Here is a 22907-nt window from a genome sequence, read left to right on the forward strand (position 1 = left end):
TATACAAAATAAATACAAATACAAAGTGAACTATATTTATATAGTTATGCGTGTCGCTTGCTTTGATATACTGAGCGCACCACAACACACACTTACATAAAAAAGAACAAGCTTATAGGCTGCCTCATTTGTTAAGTGAATCCGTGGACCAGTGGGGGTCCCCTGTCCCCAGCTAAAAGACATGCAGTGATGCGTGGAATCGGTGATAGAACTCGGAACATCCACTCGCCAGTCCAACACACAACCCCTCATGCCAACACGACGCGCTGGAGAACCAGTCCGCTCATCATCATCCTACACTCTCAAAATGTGAGTTGCATTTTGGAACCATTTGGTTCCTAACTTCCAAACTAAAATATAACAGCCCTGCCTCTTTATCCCCTCGTAACAACACAACACTGAGCTAAAGAGGCAGGGCTGTTATATTTTAGTTTGGACGTTTGGAAGTTAGGAACCAAATGGTTCCAAAATGCAACTCACATTTTGAGAGCGTAGAATGATGATTGCCTGGCTTCAGCCCACTCTCTGAGTGGACTGGTTCTCCAGCGCTGAGTCTGAAATCAGGCTAGGATGATGGGTCCATTTGGTTCATATATATAATTGTAGCCCGATAGTTATTACAGCCAAGACGGGGCGGACAACAGCCTTAATAGCTAAACAACAGCCTTATTAGCATGACGGATTGTGAGTTGGACTAATGATTGAGAGCCTCTGGTTCGACTCCCGCTTCAGCAGATTGATATAAACGACACAGAGAGTCCCAGAGTCTCATTTAGAGAACCAATACTCTAGTCTACAATAGTGTCATAGTAGGCCTAGCCTATAAAATAAATTAAAAAAAAATTAAGATGGGCAATTAAGTCACTTTGTGCAGTCAGTTAACCAACAGGCAACAGCGCTTAAAGCTTGCATGTAGTTTCAAATTAGGGGTTTGTACAGTCAGTTTAGCCGCTACCAACAGCGCTAAAAGTTTGTTAATTTTCAGCGTTGTATTTTTTATTGGTGGGGCGAGTACGATCCCACAAACCAACAGCTGAAATTAATTTGGGAGCACAGCTGCTGACGTCCTATCAATCGAAGCCCAGAGCCATTCAAGGAGAGTTTCAGGGAGAGTTGCATCATCTCCGTTCACATGGGGCCAGAGTTTGCAGAACTAAGCATGCCTATGGGCATGCGTAGGCTGTTTGGAGAGATGCGCTTACGAGCATGTTTGAGAAACACCGTCATCGTAAGGACCGCAGCCTTACAAAAGGCTTCGTACGACCTGCACTTGGGGAAACGCGGCTAATGTCAATTACCAGGGTTAAGCAATCACACTATGTATGGTACCACAGGATTTGTTGATATTGTAAAATTCTACAAAGACAAAATGTGCATTGGTGACATTTTTTTGTGTGTTAGTTTTGACATTGACGAGTTCAGATGGGCCCAGACCATGGCTTTTGCCATTACGGAGATCAACAGCAACCCCAGCCTCCTGCCCAATGTGACTCTGGGATATATTCTCTATGATACCTGTTACACGCCTGGAATTGGATTCCGTGCAGCGCTGTCATTGGTCAGTGGGAGAGAAGAGCGGTCTCAGTTGGATGAGAGCTGTGTTGGCTCTCCTCCAGTGCTTGGAATTGTGGGCGATTATGCCACAGCACATGTTATTGCCATGTCTAGTGTATTAGGTTTGTACAGAGTGCCGCTGGTAAGTTGCTTACTTGGACTCTACTTTTACCATCACCTATTGATGATGATGCGATTTGGTAGTTTATCAGTGTTTCTGTCACACATGATTTTCGGAGGTACCCAGATGACAATTGAAGGACTTCCTTGAACTTTCTAATATCTATTAAAAAGAAGGCGGGGGGCTGAAAACCACTGGTTTATCATACTGTTATTATCGGATAGAAAGTTTGTATCTATTATGTTTCAACTTGTTTTTCTTTTGTAAATTAATGCCCCACTTTGTCAGACTAATAGTGTCACAAATAAGTAGCTAAAATAGCCGATCTACAAGCTCAAAGTGCATCACAATGCAATACATTTCTTTGCTATTTTTTTATTTGAATACTGAAAAGTAACAGTTTTGGACATGTGAAGTTGCCACACAACAGTATACAATATGATATGTACAGTCTATATATCTTGAAAGACATGCTTGCAGGCAGAGCATGTGAGCGGAACAGGCATATTTTAAGTGCAATGCATCTGTGTTCCAGGTTTGAGTCGCCCAGAGTTTAAGGTTGGTTACAGGTAAAAAGTATACAAGAAAAAAAAAATGCTGAGCTACATCCTCACGTCACGTCATGTCACGTCGACATAAACACAGACACAATCAACCATGCGTTGCAACATACTGTACATGTGCATACAATGCATGTCCCTGGTTCTGGAAATTCCTGCACGCAATTCTCAATGTATTTGTATTACCGAAATTGTTCATTCATGGGTTTTAACTTATTAAACGACTCATTTAATCATACGTCGATCAAAAGTCACTCAAGCCCTTGGAGGGCAACGTGCTCAGGGGTGCAGTCAATTATGTGTGTAATTAGTGTATTTGTTCATTAATTGATTAATTTAATGTATCTATTGTAGCAGTGAGGGTTACGTTTAGAAGAATGGGGGGAAATCTAGGTGACAGGTTGAGTGGAGCATGACAACAGCCTCGTCAGTCCTCGCTCCGCTGACATGCTTTGCTTGCCAGGGACATTTGTCCCAAAACAAATGTTGTATATTACATTACATTGTGTTCTTTTTTCCCCCCAGATTACTTCCTATGCCTTGTGCTCCTGTCTGAGTGACCGAAACCAGTTCCCTTCCTTCTTTAGAACAATTATAAGTAATACCACCCAGGTGAACTTCTAAATTGTACATTATGATATTGCATCACATTCTACACACTTGACAAATACCGTAATTGATATTGCATACCATCCCTCATCCTGCTTGTGTTCATCACTGCTGGAGAGTAAGGCCTCTCTCTGTTGACGGCATCAAAAGAGAATGAAAATACGTTTCCATTGTGGAATGTAATGTAGGAGATTCACTGATTTAGATTAGAAAGTATTTACCACTATATGGATATTGTAGTTTAAGCACTCAAATGCAGCATGTCAAATGGCTGAAATGTATTAAGGGCTGAAGTGGGCAGGTTTTGTAATCTGCAAAGTAACTAGTAACTACATTTTTCAAATAATTATAGTGAAGTAAAAGTACAATATTTGTCTCTGAGATGTAGTAGAGAGCACTGCTCATCGGGAGCAATTAGGGATTCAGTGTCTTGCTCAAAGACAATAACTCTGGGGGAGTCCGGGATCAAACTGGGAAACTTCCGTTTTCCAAGTGGCCACTCTACCCCTGAGCCACTGCCGCCCCTAGACTCCAGTAAAGTAAAAAAAAAGACTACCGCAAGTATTTATTTAATTCAATAATCACTGTCTTTATCCAATCAGGTGCGAGCTTTGCTCCAGATCATGAGGCGGTTCGGGTGGACCTGGGTAGGAGTAGTGTTTAGGGATGATGCCTATGGCCACGATGCAGCCCACATCATCCAGTCTGAGCTGGCCCAGTCCGGTTGGGGTTGCCTGGCTTACTCGGAGGCTCTGCCCTTTGACCGAGACCCGGCTGAACTCCAGAGGATCGTCTCCATAATGAAGACGTCCACAGCTCGCGTGGTCATTGTGTTAGAATATGGAGTGCATCTGCTTAAGCTCATGGATGAGGTTCGGGTTGGGATCCATGCATGTGGGAACTCATTACTATAAGGAACCTGAAATGAGTTATCGAAGTGAACACATCATTTTAAGTGTGTGTGTGTGTGTGTGTGTGTGTGTGTGTGTGTGTGTGTGTGTGTGTGTGTGTGTGTGTGTGTGTGTGTTTATGTGATTGTGAATGTGATTGTGATTGTTGATAATAATAATAATAATTAAAGCTGCAAGCAGCAATGACCGGGCCCTTGCAGCTCTACCCATGTCACAAGGGGCAGTAGCCAATCAGAAGAGGGGGAGGGGCAAAATTACACCAATTAAGGACAAGGAAACAAGTCTAATGACACCACCCACAAGTTTTTACGACAGACGATTGAAAAGTTACAGATACTATTGAATATCGACCACTCAGAAGAGGGGGTGGGGCTTAGTTACATCAATTAAGGAGAACTCTAAAAACAAGTAAAATGACACCACCCACACATTTTTACGAGAAACAGTTGATGAGTTATAGCCAAATAAAGTTTCGGCTAATCAGAAGAGGGGCGGGGCTAAGTTAAACTAATTTAGGTGAATAACTCTGAACCATGTCAAATGACACCATCCACAAATTTGTACGACAAAAGGTTGATGAGTTATAGCCAATTACATTTTCGGCCAATGAGAAGAGGGGGTGGGACTAAGTTAAACCAATTAAGGTGAATAACCCTGAAACAAGACAAATGACACCAGCCACAAGTTTGTACGACAAACGGTTGATTTTTTAAAGTCAAATACAGTTTCGGCCAATCAGAAGAGGGGGCGAGGCTAAGTTAAACCAATTAAGCAGAAGGACTCTGAAACCAGTCAAATGACACCGCCCACAAATTTGAACGACAAACAGTTGATGAGTTAAAGCCAAATATAGTTTCGGCCAATCAGAAGAGGGGACGGGGCTAAGTTAAACCAATTAAGGTTAAAGAACTCTGAAACATGTCAAATGACACCACCCTCAAGTTTGTACGACAAACGGTTGATGAGTTAAAGCCAAATAAAATTTCGGCCAATCAGAAGAGGGGGCGAGGCTAAGTTAAACCAATTAAGCTGAAGGTCTCAGAAACAAGTCAAATGATACCACCCACAAGTTTGTACGACTAACGGTTGATGAGTTAAAGCCAAATAATGTTTCGGACAATCAGAAAAGGGGCCGTTTGTCGTAAAAACTTGTGGGTGGTGTCATTTGACTTGATTAAGAGTCCTTCAGCTTAATTGGTTTTACTTAGCCCCGCCCCATCTTCTGATTGGCCGAAACTTTATTTGGCATTATCTCGTCAACCATTTGTCGTACAGACTTGTGGGTGGTGTCATTTGACTTGTTTCCTTATCCTTAATTGGTTGTTGTAACTTAACCCCGCCCCCTCTTCTCATTGGCTGCTGCCCCTTATGACATGGGTAGAGCTGCAAGGGCCCGGTCATCGCTGCTTGCAGCTTTAATAATCCTTGCAATTACAATAGGGACCTCACACCACTGTGTGGTGCCCTAATGATGATGATGATGATGATGATTACAATCAACAGGTGATAAAGCAGAAGGTGACAGGTCTACAGTTGATAGCTGATGTGGATTTTATAGAACAGCCAAAGCTCCAGACTCCATATTACATGCCATATGTGAGAGGAACCCTGGGTATTGCAATCCGCCGTGGAGAGATTCCAGGCCTCAAGGACTTCTTGTCAAAAATACATCCTGAAAGTGACCTTGACAACAGCCACAAAAACATCATAGTGAGTCATTTGTATAATTTAGATCTTCAAGGTGATCTTTATTGTTGCATCTTGAGTACATGTTTTGTGTATGTGTTAATGCTGTCCGCAAGATACATATTTGCTTCTAGTTCAATCTGATTTCAAATCTGTTTGGGTATTCAGGTGAGGGAGTTTTGGGAGATCACATTTCAGTGTAAATTTGCACCCCTTCCGTCAGAGTGGGTGGAAGCTGGTGGAAGGGTGTGCACTGGACAAGAGGACCTGGGAACAGCAGAAACTAGACTGTTGGATTTTAGTCTCAGGCAAGAGTATGCTGTGTACATGGCTGTGTACGCAGTAGCCCATGCCCTCCATGACATGTTGCAGTGTGTACCAGGAAGAGGGCCTTTCATTGGGCACAGCTGTGCAGGTTGGCAGACAATACAGCCATGGCAGGTGTGATATTATTAAACAGTTTTCTAGAGTTTCTGGTTGAATTTAATTTTGAAAAATAATGTAAATGAAAATGTTTCCAGGAGGCAGGCACTGCTGGCGTTGAGTCATTTCGCTCAATGCAATTGTTCTTTACAAACCTCAGTTGATTTGTTTTAGTCTAAAATGTGCATAAGCCACAGTAGCAATCTGGTATTATCAGGCTACATTTCACTTAAATGTCAGAGCTTTACTCTGCATTTTACTAGGAGGCAGATCTTTTCCAAAAAGGTGTACAGAAAGTGTTAAAATTATGTTTTTGTGTGGCCACACCCACCAGTTCATTAAGTATGCCTGGTTGCCAGGTGGGTTGTGACCCAACTGAAGTTTGCCACACCCACAGTGTTGGTTGTACGGTAAAGGGAGAGGGGTTGATCCGGCACCGTTAGCCCGAGGCTAACCGGGCATAGCACAGACAAACAGACAGACAAACATCTCCTCGTTTATATGTAAAAAATACAAATACAAACTTTTGTTCTTCATCATTTTGCTCATGATCATTTCTAGCTTGTGTATTACCTGGACAAGGTAAACTTCAACACATCATTTGGTGATCCCGTATCATTTGATGAGAATGGTGATGATTCTCTACCAATATGTGATATCATGAACTGGGTGTGGCTCCCTGATGGTAGTATTACGGTTCACAAAGTAGGTGAGTACAAGAAGTCAGCCTCCGGAGATGAAGAACTGATCCTTGATGAAGACAGAATCTTCTGGAACTTTGAAACCAAAAAGGTCACTTTAGCGTTCTAAAATACCTCATGTTGAGCTCATGATGTGCATGTAATTTACTTTGGACTGAAATTGATCATTGTTACTCTCCTCTGTAGCCACTCCGGTCTGTGTGCAGTGAGAGCTGTTCCCCTGGAACCCGCGTGGCCAGAAGGAAAGGGGAACCTGTCTGCTGCTTTGACTGCATTGCTTGCTCTGAAGGAGAGATCAGCAATGAAACTGGTAGGTTTACATTATGTATGAACAGTAGGTTGTTGTATGAACATCGTTAAGCTGATACTGTAATTGTCAGACCCTTTAATCATATTGTCTTTGTTAGACTCTAGAGAGTGCACCAGTTGTCCAGAGGACTTCTGGTCCAGTCCCCAGCGTGACCGCTGCGTTCCTAAGAGCTTGGAGTTCCTCTCCTACCATGAGGCCCTGGGTATCTCCTTGACAGCCATCTCATTGCTAGGCACACTTCTCTGTGCCGTTGTCGTGGGAATCTTCGTCTATCATCGAGACACACCCATGGTGCGCGCCAACAACTCAGAACTCAGCTTCCAAATTTTGCTGTCACTTAAACTGTGTTTCCTGTGCTCACTTCTGTTCATTGGTCGTCCCAGACTCTGGACTTGTCAGCTGAGGCATGCTGCATTTGGTATTAGTTTTGTGCTTTGCATCTCCTGTATTCTGGTAAAGACTATGGTGGTGTTGGCCGTGTTCAGGGCCTCCAAGCCTGGAGGAGCAGACATTATGAAGTGGTTTGGTGCTGTGCAGCAGAGAGGAGCAGTTTTGTCTCTTACTTCCATCCAAGCAATACTCTGCACAGCCTGGCTTGTGTCTTCATCACCAACTCCTCATAAAAACACACAATATCACCGTGATAAGATAGTCTATGAGTGTGAAGTGGGATCAACAGCTGGCTTTGCCTTGTTACTAGGTTATATTGGTTTGCTGGCACTCCTTAGCTTTGTCTTAGCATTCATGGCAAGGAATCTTCCAGACAACTTCAATGAAGCCAAGTTAATCACTTTCAGCATGTTGATATTCTGTGCCGTGTGGATAGCCTTCATCCCAGCATATATCAGCTCTCCAGGCAAATATGCAGATGTAGTGGAGGTGTTTGCTATTTTAGCATCTAGTTTTGGCATTTTGGTGGTGCTGTTTGTACCAAAGTGTTATATAATGCTTTTGAAACCCGAAAGAAACACCAAGAAGTGCATCATGGGTCGTGGTGCCACCAAGACGTAGAAGCAGAAATTAGAAACTAGAAAAGACAATTTCTACAAAATTTTGAGTTTTCCTGCAGCTCGCTAAGTGTGTGCAACCTTCTGTAACGGTTGGTGTTAGCATTAGCATTAGATTTTTTTGGGTGTTAGCATTAGCAGTAGATTAGCTTTAGATGTTTTAACATTAGCATTCTTTACATTAGCTTTAACATTATCGACTGTATGACAAACGGTTCATGAGATATAGAGGCACTTCCTGTTTGGCGAAGGGCACTTCCTGTTTGGCCAAGGAAGCACCAATTAAGGTTAAGGACTCTTAATCAAGCCATATGACGCCACCCATGTGTCTGTACAACAAACGGTTCATGAGATATAGGGTCACTTCCTGTTTGGCAAAGGGCACTTCCTGTTAGGCGAAATAGGCCCCAATTAAGGTTAAGGACTCTTAATCAAGTCATTTGACGCCACCCACGCGTCTGTACGACAAACGGTTCATGAGATCAAGGGTCACTTCCTGTTTGGTGAGGGGCACTTCCCGTTAGGCGAAAAAGGCCCCAATTAAGGTTGAGGACTCTTAATCAAGTCATTTGACGCCACCCACGCGTCTGTACGACAAACGGTTCATGAGATAGAGGGTCACTTCCTGTTTGGCAAGGGGCACTTCCTGTTAGGCGAAATAGGCCCCAATTAAGGTTGAGGACTCTTAATCAAGTCATTTGACGCCACCCACATACGTCTGTACGACAAACGGTTCATGAGATATAGGGTCACTTCCTGTTTGGCGAGGGGCACTTCCTGTTTGGCGAAATATGCTCCAATTAAGGTTGAGGACTCTTAATCAAATCATTTGACGCTACCCACGCGTCTGTACGATAAACGGTTCACGAGATAAAGGGTCACTTCCTGTTTGGCGAGGGGCACTTCCTGTTTGGCGAAATATGCCCCAATTAAGGTTGAGGACTCTTAATCAAGTCATTTGACGCTACCCACAAGTCTGTACGACAAACGGTTCACGAGATATAGGGTCACTTCCTGTTTGGCGAGGGGCACTTCATGTTCGGCGAAATAGGCCCCAATTAAGGTTAAGGACTCTTAATCAAGTCATTTGACGCCACCCAGAAGTCTGTACGACAAACGGTTCACAAGATAAAGGGTCACTTCCTGTTTGGTGAGGGGCACTTCCTGTTTGGAGAAATAGGCCCCAATGAAGGTTAAGGACTCTTAATCAAGTCATATGACACCACCCACGCGTCTGTACGACAAACGGTTCACGAGATAAAGAGGCACTTCCTGTTTGGCGAATGGCACTTCCTGTTACAGAGGGGGCGGGGCTTAATCAATTACAGCTCATCCCTATTGGCCGGAAAAAGACCAAAGTTGTGTGTGAATTTTAAAGTTTAAGTGACGTTGCTAGGCAAAGTATGTCATGTAATAGTAATGTGGGGCCAAAGTTTCTGTTTTTTTTTCAGAGTCCCCCATTCAAAGTCAATGGGGGTTTTTACGAATTACGCTGCCATGGTAACGCGGATCGGAAAGAAAAGTAATAGCACACCATTCCCGGCCGAGCCGCACATTTTTATGTATATATTGCGGGGTCGGCGTAAATCTTGCGGCAGTTGTTACGTGCCGAAATTTCCCCCATTCTAAGTCAATGGGGTTTTTGGGGGTCGTTTTTTGCGAATTACGTCGCCATGGTGTAGCGGACCGGAAAGAAAAGTAATAGCACCCCATTCCCGGCCGAGCCGCACGTTTCGATGTATATATAGCGGGGGTGCCGTAAATTGTGTGGCAGTTATTATGTGCCGAAATTCGTGGCGACATTATAACTAAGTATGGCGGATTACAATAAGTGTTTTGCCATTGCATTGTATGGCAGGCACACTTAATGATTATATAATTTCTGTGTATTTTATAGCAGTAATGTAATAAAAATTGCTGAAGTTTCGGCCAATCAGAAGAGGGGGCGGGGCTAAGTTAAACCGATTTAGGTGAAGAACTCTGAAACATGTCAAATAACACCACCCACAAGTTTGTACGACAAACGGTTGATGAGTTATAGCCAAATAAAGTTTCGGCCAATATGAAGAGGTTACAGGGCTTAGATAAACCAACTAAGGTGAAGAACTCTGGAACAAGTCAAATGACAAACCACCTACAAGTTTGTACGACAAACGGTTGATGAGTTATAGCCAAATAAAGTTTCGGACAATCAGAAGAGGGGGCGGGGCTAAGTTAAACCGATTTAGGTGAAGAACTCTGAAACATGTCAAATGACACCACCCACAAGTTTGTATGAAAAACAGTTGATGAGTTAAAGCAAAATAAAGTTTTCGGCCAATCAGAAGAGGGGGTGGGGCTTAGTTAAACTGACTAGGGTAAAGAACTCTGGAACAAGTCAAATGACACCACCCACAAGTTTGTTTGACAAACAGTTGATGAGTCATAGCCATATAAAGTTTCGAACTATCAGAAGAGGGGGCGGGGCTAAGTTAAACCGATTTAGGTGAAGATCTCTGAAACATGTCAAATGACACCACCCACAAGTTTGTATGACAAACAGTTGATGAGTTAAAGCAAAATAAAGTTTTCGGCCAATCAGAAGAGGGGGTGGGGCTTAGTTAAACTGACTAGGGTAAAGAACTCTGGAACAAGTCAAATGACACCAGCCACAAGTTTGTACGACAAACGGTTGATAAGTTATAGCCAAATAAAGTTTCGGGCAATCAGAAGAAGGGTCGGTTCTTAGTTAATGGAGCTATAGTAAACTTTTTCTTGAAAAACGATTGCCAAAATAGAAAAAAAATAAGCTTCATATTTGTGTTTCTATTCAAAAATGAAATGTTTTGGCCAATCAGAAGAAGGGGTGGGGCTAAGTTAAACCAATTAAGCTGAAGAACTCTGAAACAAGTCAAATGACACCCCCCACAAGTTTGTGCGATGAACGGTTGATGAGTTATAGCCAAATAACGTTTCGTACAATCAAGGTGAAGAACTCTGGAACAACCACCCACAAGTTTGTACGACAAACGGTTGCTGAGTTATAGTGAAATAAAGTTTCGGCCAATCAGAAGAGGGGGCAGGGCTAAGTTAAACCGATTTAGGTGAAGAACTCTGAAACACGTGAAATGACACCACCCACACATTTGTACGACAAACAGTTGATGAGTTATAGCCAATTAAAGTTTCGGCCAATCAGAAGAGGGGGTGGGGCTTAGTTAAACCAACTAAGGTGAAGAATTCTGAAACAAGTCAAATGACACCACCCACAAGTTTGTACGACAAACGGTTGATGAGTTTCAGCCAAATAAAGTTTCGGCCAATCAGAAGAAGGGATGGGGCTAAGTTAAACTAATTAAGCTGAATAACTCTGAAACAAGTCAAATGACACCAACCACAAGTTTTCACAACAAACGGTTGATGAGTTATAGCCAAATAAAGTTTCGGCCATTCAGAAGAGAGGGTGGGGCTAAGTTAAACCAATTAAGCATAAGAACTCTGAAACAAGTCAAATGACACCACCCACAAGTTTGTACGACAAACGGTTGGTGAGTTAACACTTTGCCAGCCACGGGGAGCCACTTAATATTAAAACCATAATAAACCGTAAATCATCTGTACTCAAATTAGCCGACCGGAATTTTCCGGACTAGGTCATTAAAAATGAAATAAGTGATGATGATCGAGAAAAAAAAAAAGATCGCTAGCCCTTCTCTGTCTCACCACCAGTCTAACCAATAGCATGATTCTTCTCTGCGCATGAATCGGAAGTGCTTTTTGATCGCTTCTGGGGCAGATTAGCCTTTTCCCCATAGCCTTGCTGTGTAGATGTTAGCGTTAGCTTATCCGTTGTCCTAGCGGCTAGGCTAATGACATTTTGTCCATGGATTGTTCATTATGGAGATGATCACATGCGCCCACATCGATGCGCACGGATCGTGCACGCTAAACGCACGGGTGGCAAGATGACTTGGCCAAAATCCCCACTATATAAGAAAGAAGAAGAAGATATGCCAATGGATATCCAGATATGTATGGTAAGATTACGACTGGGGGACCGAAAAAAACAAAAACAAAACAACGGCGCCGTTCAAGAAGGAGGGGGAGCGGGCTCAGGTTTATAAACATAATATTATGTCTCCGATCATAATACAATATTGGAAATTTCCGGCTAGTCCACAGACAACCATTCTGGCCAGGCTTGCCAAATAGAGGAACAATCAAGTTTCGACCAATTAGAAGAGGGGTTGGGGCTAAGTTAAACCAATTAAGGTGAGGGACTCTTAATCAAGGCAAATGACACCACCCACAAGTTTTAAGACAAACGGTTGATGAGTTAAAACCAATAAAAGGAACAAATCAAATATCGACCAACCAGCATAGGGGTCACTTCCTGTTTGGCGGGCTGTTTAAAGCTCAGCCAATAGGAAGAGAGGGGGCGGTGCTTCAGCAATTACAGCTCATTCCTATTGGCTGTCTAAATACACACAGCGAGTTTCGAGCTGGTACCATTCTGCAAACTGGAGTTCTAGCTGTTTAAAGCTCAGCCAATAGGAAGATAGGGGTGGGGCTTAAGAGGGGTGGGGCGGGGCTTAAGTAAAGTCCCTATTGGCCGTTTATGACCAGATGCCAAGTTTCAAGACAGTACCATGCTGTGAACTGGAGTTATGGCTGTTTAAAGCCCAGCCAATAGGAATACAGAGGGGGCGGGGCTTAATCAATTACAGCTCGTCCCTATTAGCCGAAAAAGGTCCAAAGTCATGTGAACGTTTTAAAGTTGAAATCACGTTGCTAGGCAAAACGTTGCGTCCTCACTGGTGAGTCGTGGTTATATATACTTATAATGATGAATGCTATGCTATGCCGCCTGCCATAATTGTTTTGGTTTATAAGGCTCAGCTTGGGACGTCATCCAGACACCAGCAAGGACATCTCTTCCCCCCAGTAACCTACTGTATATGGACTCTTTGTCTTGTCATTCGAAACATATCCTATGAACTGTTGAAACGTCATCTACTGACTGACCAAATGACCATACATAAACTCATGTCAAAACATAATTTGTCAGAGAGAGCACGAACCATTGATTATTCTGTTGTACCTTTGTCTTGAATACTCTCTCTCCATAGTAAAACATTCCATTCTCACTCTGATCACTCTCCTGTCTTACTTCTGTGTGATGGATTATTGTATCTCATAGGGGAATAAGAAGGTGTTGTTGTTTACAAATAATATATTTACCAAAATGGTCCTACGTCGCCGCATACTGATGTAATGTTGACCGACCGATGGATGGACAAGTGACCGTGGCTTATTTAGCCGATTTGGGTACACTTTCTCTCCCCCGTTGGAGCAGTGTTACAACACGTATCAAAGAACCAGCTGTGAGTTTGGAAGTTTACTGTGTTTTCAGACAAGGTTATTATTTTGACAACAGTACAATTTCTTTGATAACATTCCCTGCTTGGACATCCGCCACGGGACCGCTGGACACATGGTTTTCTGATTCCATGCTCCACGGTCCGAGGACGGATTCTTTTGCACCATTGGTGACTGGAATAATATTTTAAGATAAGTATATTGTTTTCTTCAGTTATCTGCGCGATGAGTCGCTTCTCAGTTTGAATTATTGTTTTGATTTTTGATATTTCTGTATATTTCTGTACCGTATTTTGACCATTTCTGTTCAGGTAAAATAATTGTCTTGAATGCCTCTAATAATATATATATATATATATATATATATATATATATATATATATTTTTTTTTTTAAATGTATCTGACAAGTTAAGTTAAGACAGAACTAAAATGACTCCTTCTCCACTTTCTCAAGGTGTGGACCCGATTGAACCTGCTGTCGGTGGACCCCTAGGACTCTTTTCTCCCCACCATGGCATGTGAGCTCACTGTTTTATTATAAATGTCACTCAAATTGGGAAAGGGGCAAGCCGACAGCAGAGCCAAGCGGGACACCACCCAGGTAATACAACTCACACACTGTCAGGCTTGGTTAATATGGCCCAGGAAGTCAAAGGCTCAAATTATGTCATCCCATTCCATTAAGCCATGGTCCTCTTTGGGTATCTTACTGGTAGGCCTACTAAGAAACATTTGACACTGACTGAAGATGTAACTATCTTATGATTATAAGTCATTTTTGATTTGTTTTTGTTTTTTGAAAGTTTTGAATAATTGAAGAACTGTGAACAGATTGTAAATCTGTGGTTTGAAAATGTATTTTTAATTTTGATTATTTTACCCATTTAGCCCCAAACATCAACAACATAATTTTTGCCACACCTTTGTGTCAAGAGGAGGGGATATGCTTGACTGTTTGGAGTATGCTTTGAATTTTACTGTATGCTTATGCTTTGATTTTTATTGTTTAACGTTTTAGATTTTGAAACTTTTGATTTTGAAACTTTATATGTTTTGAGTATGTTTGTGTTGTGTGCATTAATCATTCTGTTGTGCCACACAAGCCCAACACAAACAGACTATCAGAATGGCTTACAGTTGTGTATGACGCACAAGAGACGTTGTCCAACTGGCCACTCAAAACCTATCCATGACAACACCACTGCGGAGACAGAAAGACAGAGGGCGGAGAGTGAAAGGGGCACTACCAACAGACGATGGGCCACCAGTGCATGAGCCAATCAACCGCAGGACCAGAGCTATGCTCTGGTTGTCGGTGAGTAACGGAAATGCACTGTGAAAAAAAAACATCTAGGTGGAGAAATTGTGATTGTAAATTGTTGAAATACAAGTGCGGTGCAGAGGAACCACCAGAGGCCAAAGGGCAGTGCAAACGCGCCATCATCACAGCGGGAGGCCATTGCCTCCCGGGCCTGTGAGTATTCTGAAATCGCACTGTTGAAGAGTTAAGCCGCTATAATTATGACTGAAGATACCATTGTATCGATATTAGTGAACTGCCGCAAGCTTCTGTCCGTAAGAGCTGTCTGAACCCCACCTAAAGAACCCCACTTCCACTCTCCGACCCATCTCCGACCCGTCTCCGACCCGTCTCCGCCCATCTCCAACAAGACCTCAACTCGATCCTTGGACTTTGCTCTGTTTCCAGCCCTCATCATATTGAGTCTTGGACTTATGGACACCTTCTTGGACTTAAGGACCCCCTTTTTATTTTATTCTGTCTTATATTCTTCTATTTGTTTTGTTACACCTTGTTTTCTTTTGAACAGGTTGCAGGGGAAGACTGATCAACTAATCTTGTGACTTATCAATCTGATTACAAGGGGTTATTTCATTTATGTGTAAACATAACATTTTGTCATTAATGTCATGCTTTTCATGTCAACTCTAACCCTAACGATAATTACAGTTCCTTTTGCTATTGAAGAAATGTTTTAACCCTAACCCTAACCATCTTTCATCCCACTGTTTGCCTATTTTCTTTTCTTTTGTTGATCTATTTGATAAAAAGATCAATATTAACCAGCCGGTGGATATTGATAGGTATTTTGTTATGGTTCATATCATCTTTTTATCAATACATATTGAGGACCACCGGACCCTAAGGCACAGCCCGTGACTGTGCCAGGTCATGTACAGTACCCACAAGGTCTCTGTCTGATAGAACTGAGGCCTTATCAACTGCCTGGAGCCTTTACCTAAACAATGAGAATTGTTTTGGTTTATAAGCTTGGGACGTCATCCAGACACCAGCAAGGACATCTCTTCCCCCCAGTAACCTACTGTATATGGACTCTTTGTCTTGTCATTCGTGGACAAGAAACATATCCTATGAACTGTTGAAACGTCATCTACTGACTGACCAAATGACCATACATAAACTCATGTCAAAACATAGTTTGTCAGAGAGAGCATGAACCATTGATTATTCTGTTGTAACTTTGTCTTGAATACTCTCTCTCCATAGTAAAACATTCCATTCTCACTCTGATCACTCTCCTGTCTTACTTCTGTGTGATGGATTATTGTATCTCATAGGGGAATAAGAAGGTGTTGTTGTTTACAAATAATATATTTACCAGATACTAACACAATAATCATAGATACCTAGGATTATTGTGTATTACAGGAGTAGTTCACCCCAAAATGTTTTATTTTTATTTTTATTGATTACTTACACCATGGAGACTTGAGTTCAATAATATTTTGGTTTATGTCGCATTCCTAAGACAATAACCTGATTACAATTAATGTATCCCCATTGATTCCGGATGGAGACCCAAATGCATTTGGGTCCCCATCCGGAATCAATGGGGGTAAATTTACTATAATCCGTTTTTTACTTTAAAAAGCGACAAATACAAAAAATATTATTGAACTCAAGTCTCCATGGCGTGAGTAATCAATAGAAAAAAGGTCATTTTGGGGGTGAACTACTCCTTTAATAACCGTTTTGATGATGTTTTAAACAGTATTGTTGCCCATCCCTGAATGGCACTCACACGTTGTTAATTAATTTCAATATATTCTGAGACGATCTCCGCAGACTCATTCCGATCATTATGTAAAAAGAAAAAGAAAAAAAAAGTCCATCATTGCACCTGTTGTTACATCAGCCCCGGAGCACGTGTCATCAGTGGTAAACACATCTACCCACCTGGGGATAGTCTGCTAATTGGCACATGGTGTGAATAAGCATCTGAACCTTGAACAAAGGTACACATGCTCACTCAAAGGACCACAGAGCTCAAATATTTTATTGTGTGTTATCCTATACAAATACACATTATGTATATTATATTATATTATATTATATTATATTATATTATATTATATTATATTATATTATATATTATTTTTAGTATCCTATGTGAACAGTCACAGCCCGTAATATGTGGTATCTCTTTCTATAACGTCTGACACTGTGGTTCTATGGGTTTGTCGCTCTGACATCATGCTCTGATCTGATGTCTCTGTGATGTCACACTAACAGAATCCCCTTTATGCCCATATATGGAGTTCCCTGATGTCATCAATATTAAGCCCATATCCAACAGGTTTACATATGGGAATGCCCATATATATATGGAGGCCACATCAGCCACATACCACACTAACAGAATCCATATATGGCCAAGACAGATGGCCAAGACAGCCCATATCTGTGTGGCTGGTTCTACAGACAGGGATCTCCACCTATGGGCATAAAAGGGTATGATGTCAGATGTCATAGACGTCATAGGACTTTCACTTAACGAATAACTGAGTAAGCATGTTTGGGCTCTCAGCATATCTCCATATACATGGATCTCCATACAGTATGGGTACCAGGGGTCTCCATATATGGGTAAGTGGACAATATACATCACTGGCCAGATGGCCAAGAATTGGCCCTTTAGGGCCAACATGCGAGGTCGCATGTTTCCCTGAGGCGTCTTACTAGTATTATATTATATTATATTATATTATATTATATTATATTATATTATATTATATTATATTATATTATATATTGTAGCCTACTGATGCATTGAGTACAATGGACCACAATGGAAACAAGCCCTCTAAGGTTTCCCTGTGATTCACCAGCATCATGAGCTGGGGGTGTACAGTACTGTAGCGTCACGCTACAGAAACAGGCAACAGGCTCCTTCCCTCATGGCTACATGGCTAGGCCTGTCACAGTTATTACACCAGTAAGACTCCCTAATCGGGCAACCTCATGGTGGCGCTAGAAGAGGGGCATGTGAGAAATCTATATCCACGAGTTTCCAACGCTCCATAGTGCATTGCGCAGACGCTGTACAGAGCTTCCGGCGCCGCAGCCGAGTGTGATCTACAAGCTCACAACGGCTGCATATGCGACGCGACGTGAGCTTGTATGTCTGCTGTTAAACCGGAAGAGTGGTGCAAACAGGTCCAAATAATCTCCAGTAAACTCCCGCGGAAACAGGTGGATAGACTTTGAGTTTAGAGATACTGTGTACCGCTTTGTGTGATTTGTGTGCAAAGTCAGTAGGGGCAGTGGCAAAATGTGTTTTGCAAGAATCGGCCACATGGTGGCGCTAGAAGAGGCCCATGTGCAGGTAGATGTGATGGCATGTATGCCTATGTGTTGAGGGAATGTACGTGGCTGATTGCAAAGAAAAGGCATGTGGTGTTCATGATTTGTGGATTTTTTTCTTTTTTTTTTAAGGGAGCAATCCAGCAAACTTTAGAAGGCAATCGTTGCCTATCAGGGGGGAATATGGGAAATGGTACAGATGCATGTTGCTGACATGAGTTGCAAGATAGTGTGTACCACTATGTGTGATTTTTAGGCAAGATCTGTAGGAGCGGTGTCCATTGTTGTCAGCAAAAAGCAGCCTTGTGGTGGCACTAGAACAGGAGTGATTTACCAGCCAAGGAGTGTGTGCAAAGTTTGGCATGAATAGGGGCAACAGTGCCGGAGATAAGAGTAGGGCCAAAAGTGTGACGTGACATGACGGACAGACGGAGGGACTGACAGACAGCCGGTGGAGGTTTTGATAGCAACTAATTGTCTAATCACAATTAGTTGATGTAATAGCAATTATTTTGCATAATCTTCATAATCATTTCCATGTTGAGAAATGTTAATTAGTTTCAAACACTTCAAACCAAGTTTGAAGTGAGCTAGACTTACTGTTCTCTTTTCTTTTCTCTTTTTTTTTCTTTCATTTTATTTTATTTACATATCTACAGCATAGTACTGTTTTCTTTTCGTCTGTCATTCAATGTTATATGAGATACTTAAATGGTTTCCTGTGGAAATAAGCTTAGTCTTTTCTATAGGATCTCCTTTTAGTAGACCTGTACCGTAATGAAACTGTACCTTTTCCTATGCAAACTTCTAATAAAGTCTTCAATCAATCAATCAATCAATCAATCAATCAATCAATCAATCAATCAATCAATCAATCAGCAGTGGTGCACATGTGGGGAGCGTTTCGCTGTTACAACGTGTCATCTGTTCGACACCCAACTCAAACCGGTCCCATCCTCTTTTACAGTACACTTTAAGACATAATAAGACATAATAAGACAGAATAAAGCCATAATAAGAAATAATGTGTTGGTAATTAGAGCTAATATATTTTATTAGACAGAATAGTAGAAAGAGCGAATACATTCTCTGGCACCGTCACCTGCCGCGGAACTGCAGCGGCAGACACTGCCGCACGACCGCTAGTTCGACCAGCAGTCGCACTGCATCGCTGGCGATAGGACCAGCAGTCCCGCCAGTAGGACCGGCGGCCGCCGCACGGACCGGCAGGTCCCGTAGCGGTAAACTGCCCGTCCGTGCAGTGGTGGCTGAGACAGAATAGCAGAAAGCGAATACATTATCTGGCACCGGCATCGCTGGTAACTGCCGCGGCAGCCACCATATTCGCTCTTTCTACTATTCTGTCTTTGTTTCTGTCTAATAAAATATATTAGCTCTAATTACCAACACATTATTTCTTATTATGGCTTTATTCTGTCTTATTCTGTCTTATTATGTCTTAAAGTGTACTGTAAAAGAGGATGGGACCCTCAAACCCTTACTCTAAACCTAACCTCCGTGGGGTGAGTCGCTAACCTTCCCGACGCTCCTTTGTTGAAATGACAGTAGTTCGAAAGAGATTGACTTGTCCGCACATGTTTGTGTGTGTGTGTGGGTGTGTGTGCGAGCGCGCGTGCATGTGAGAGACGCTACAGTGCCACTTGGTCACCAGCGGTATTGCAGCTCAGTGTGTGTGTGTGTGTGTGTGTGTGTGTGTGTGTGTGTGTGTGTGTGTGTGTGTGTGTGTGTGTGTGTGAGAGAGAGAGAGACGCAACAGCACCACTTGGTCACCATTGGTATTGCAGCTCATGATAAGGACATAGGGTCATAGGTAAGAACGGACAAAGTCACCCTGACCACCGCGCAAAAAGGTAGTGGAAATAGCAGATCTACAAGCTCGCAACGTATTGTGAAGTGTTGTGAGCTTGTAGATTGGCTATTTCCACTATAAATGTATGAAGAATAAAGTTATTAAATATGCTAGTCAATCCTTTGTTGGGGTTACTGTAGGTTATTTTTCATATCATGTCTGTGCAACTTCAAAGCCAAACATGTCGTAATCCTTATATCCCTACACATAGACCCCTTCCTCTGCTCAGAATGGAATCGTGAAAGATTACGTAGTGGCATAAGGTGGCACAGGGGATGGCACAGCACGGTGTATAAAAGTTAACAACTGGACAATGGATCTTAGAGAAGGGAGGGGCGGTGGTTGAGGAGGGCAGACATGAGGGCTTCTCTAGACACACACCTGCTTTCATACTTGTTATTGTTCTCTTCCTTCTCGCCTGTGTCTTCTTCCTCTTCTTGTGAGTTACAATCACAGTTTAATCGCAATAGAATCTACAAGCCAGGGGACTTGGTTCTGGGTGCCATGTTTGATATCCACCTCTCCTCTGTCTTCCCTGATCTGTCCTTCACCTCCGAGCAACAGGACCCCATTTGCTATGAGTGAGTATCACACATAGCTTGACATGAATAAGTGGGGTAGGCCTATCACACATACAGCAAGCAGGAGAACAGGCAGAGGTGTCAATTGGGTATGGCAAGGTAGGTATGGCAGCTGCTATACCTTAAATATCATAAAGTAAATTCACAAATGTCTCTATAACTATCTGCGTTGATTATTTTGTTATTATTAAATTAAACTTTAAACTAACTACAATGCAAATTAAAACAAAATGATAGCTCTTGCAAGGTATTATATTCTCCACAAAACTTGTATCCCCCATATCTTCACAATTGGTTTATTCCCCAGTTCAGTAGGTCAGCACAATTGCAATGTATTATTGTTAATTGGCAGTAGTGGCACATTTTTGTTCAAGTGTGGCAGTCAGTTGTTTACTTGTACCTGCGGTAAAATAATTCTATCCACTGATACAGTATCATCATCATCATGCCTGTTGCTAAGGTATGCAACATGACTGGTGTCATGTTGCCATACCTTAGCTTTTGCTGAACTGACGCCACTGAGCACAGGGACCTTGTTTTGACGCATAGTACATCATTTGTTGATGTATAATTCTACAAAGATAAATGTGCAATGTGGTATTTTGCAATGGTGGAAGAAGTATTTACATTTTAAAAGTAACAATACTGCAATGTAGAGAAGTAAAGATTTACTTGAGTAAAAGTATTGTCATTAACATAATAAAAAGGTAGGCCTACTCATTATGCTAATGTTCCATTCGAAGTTTTCAACTAGAAATTAGGTGCTCAGAGTGTGCTTGTAGATAAGCTATAGCCAAAGTATATATAGAGCTGAAGTGGTTGATTTATGTTTGGAAATAATAATCAAAATGTAGACAGTAGGCCTAACTAGTAACTGAAGTTTACAAATAATTGAAGTGGTCTGGTGGAGTATATTTAGTGGAGTAGAAGTTAATCTGGAAATTCTCCAGTAAAGTAAAACATGTACTTATGAAGAGGTCCACCACTGCTTGCTTTGATGTATGTCATTGGTTCTCAACCTTTTCAGGCCAGGACCCCCAAAATAATCATATATAAACTGGGGACCATCCAACCCTTACAAGCACTTGGAATTGTAGGAGTTGGCATTAAAATGAATTTGACTCAATCTGTTCCATTGTGAAAATAGCAGATCTACATATTCACAATGCCTCACGTTGTGAGGTGTTGTGAGCATGTAGATCTGCTATTTTCACAATGTATGCCTCTAATATTTGACAACTTACAGAATGTTCTAAACAGGTCTTAAAAGTCCTTAAATCGTCACTTTGCAGTTACCCTGTATACACTTATGCTGTATGTTGGTCTGTGAGTAAACAATATTAACATTAAGCTAAACATCTGGAGAAAAATAATTTGGGGACCCCCCTGGGGTTGAGAACCACTGATGTACTGTATGGTACCACAGGATTTGTTGATATTGCAAAATTCTACAAAGACAAAATGTGCAAGGTGTCATTTTGTTGTGTGTTAGTTTTGACATTGACGAGTTCAGATGGGCCCAGACCATGGTTTATACCATTACGGAGATCAACAGCAACCCCAGCCTCCTGCCCAATGTGACTCTGGGATATATTCTCTATGATACCTGTTACACAAACGGAATTGGATTTCGTGCAGCGCTGTCATTGGTCAGTGGGAGAGAAGAGCGGTCTCAGTTGGATGAGAGCTGTGTTGGCTCTCCTCCGGTGCTCGGAATTGTGGGCGATTATGCCACACCATATGTTATTGCCATGTCTAGTGTATTAGGTTTGTACAGAGTGCCGCTGCTAAGTTGCTTACTTGGACTCTACTTTTACCATCACCTATTGATGATGATGCGATTTGGTGGTTTATCACAGTGTTTCTATGACATATGATTTTGGGGGGTACCCAGATGGCAATTTAAGGACTTCCTTGAACTTTCTAATATCTATTAAAAAAAAGGCGGGGGGCTGAAAACCACTGGTTTATCATACTGTTGCTATCGGATAGAAAACTTGTATCGATTATATCAACTTGTTTTTCTTTTGTAAATTAATGCCCCACTTCATCACACTACTAGTGTCACAGAAAAGTTGCTAAAATAGCCAATCTACAAGCTCAAAGTGCATCACAATGCAATACATTTCTTTGTTATCTTTTTATTTGAATACTGAAAAGTAACAGTTTTGGATGAAGTTGCCACGCAACAGTATACAATATATGTACAGTCTATATATCTTGAAAGACATGCTTGCAGGCAGAGCATGTGAGCGGAACAGGCATATTTTAAGTGCAATGCATCTGTGTTCCAGGTTTGAGTCGCCCAGAGTTTGAGGTTGGTTACAGGTAAAAAGTAAACAAGAAAAAAGAAATGCTGAGCTACATCCTCACGTCACGTCATGTCACGTCGACATACACACAGACACAATCAACCATGCGTTGCAACATACATGTGCATACAATGCATGTCCCTGGTTCTGGAAATTCCTGCACGCAATTCTCAATGTATTTGTGTTACTGAAATTGTTCATTCATGGGTTTTAACTTATTGAACAACATATTTAATCATATGTCGATCAAAAGTCACTCAAGCCCTTGGAGGGCAACGT

General features: G+C 41.9%; 1 protein-coding gene across 1 annotated transcript in view; it reads left to right on the forward strand.

Moving 5' to 3' along the window:
- Positions 1-7886, forward strand: part of LOC308299930 (extracellular calcium-sensing receptor-like) — a gene marked incomplete at both ends in the record, with an annotated part of 31760 nt that extends 23874 nt beyond the window's left edge. The window contains 5 exons of the mRNA XM_080743707.1: positions 1402-1696; positions 3447-3676; positions 6554-6656; positions 6752-6875; positions 6973-7886. Of these exons, the coding sequence (XP_080599833.1) occupies positions 1402-1696; positions 3447-3676; positions 6554-6656; positions 6752-6875; positions 6973-7886 (1666 nt within the window). The remainder of the gene's footprint in view (positions 1-1401; positions 1697-3446; positions 3677-6553; positions 6657-6751; positions 6876-6972) is intronic.
- Between the last annotated feature and the right edge of the window lie 15021 nt (positions 7887-22907).

The sequence above is a fragment of the Nannobrachium achirus genome, assembly GCF_963921795.1.
Source record: "Nannobrachium achirus genome assembly, chromosome: 15".
NCBI lineage: Eukaryota > Metazoa > Chordata > Actinopteri > Myctophiformes > Myctophidae > Nannobrachium > Nannobrachium achirus.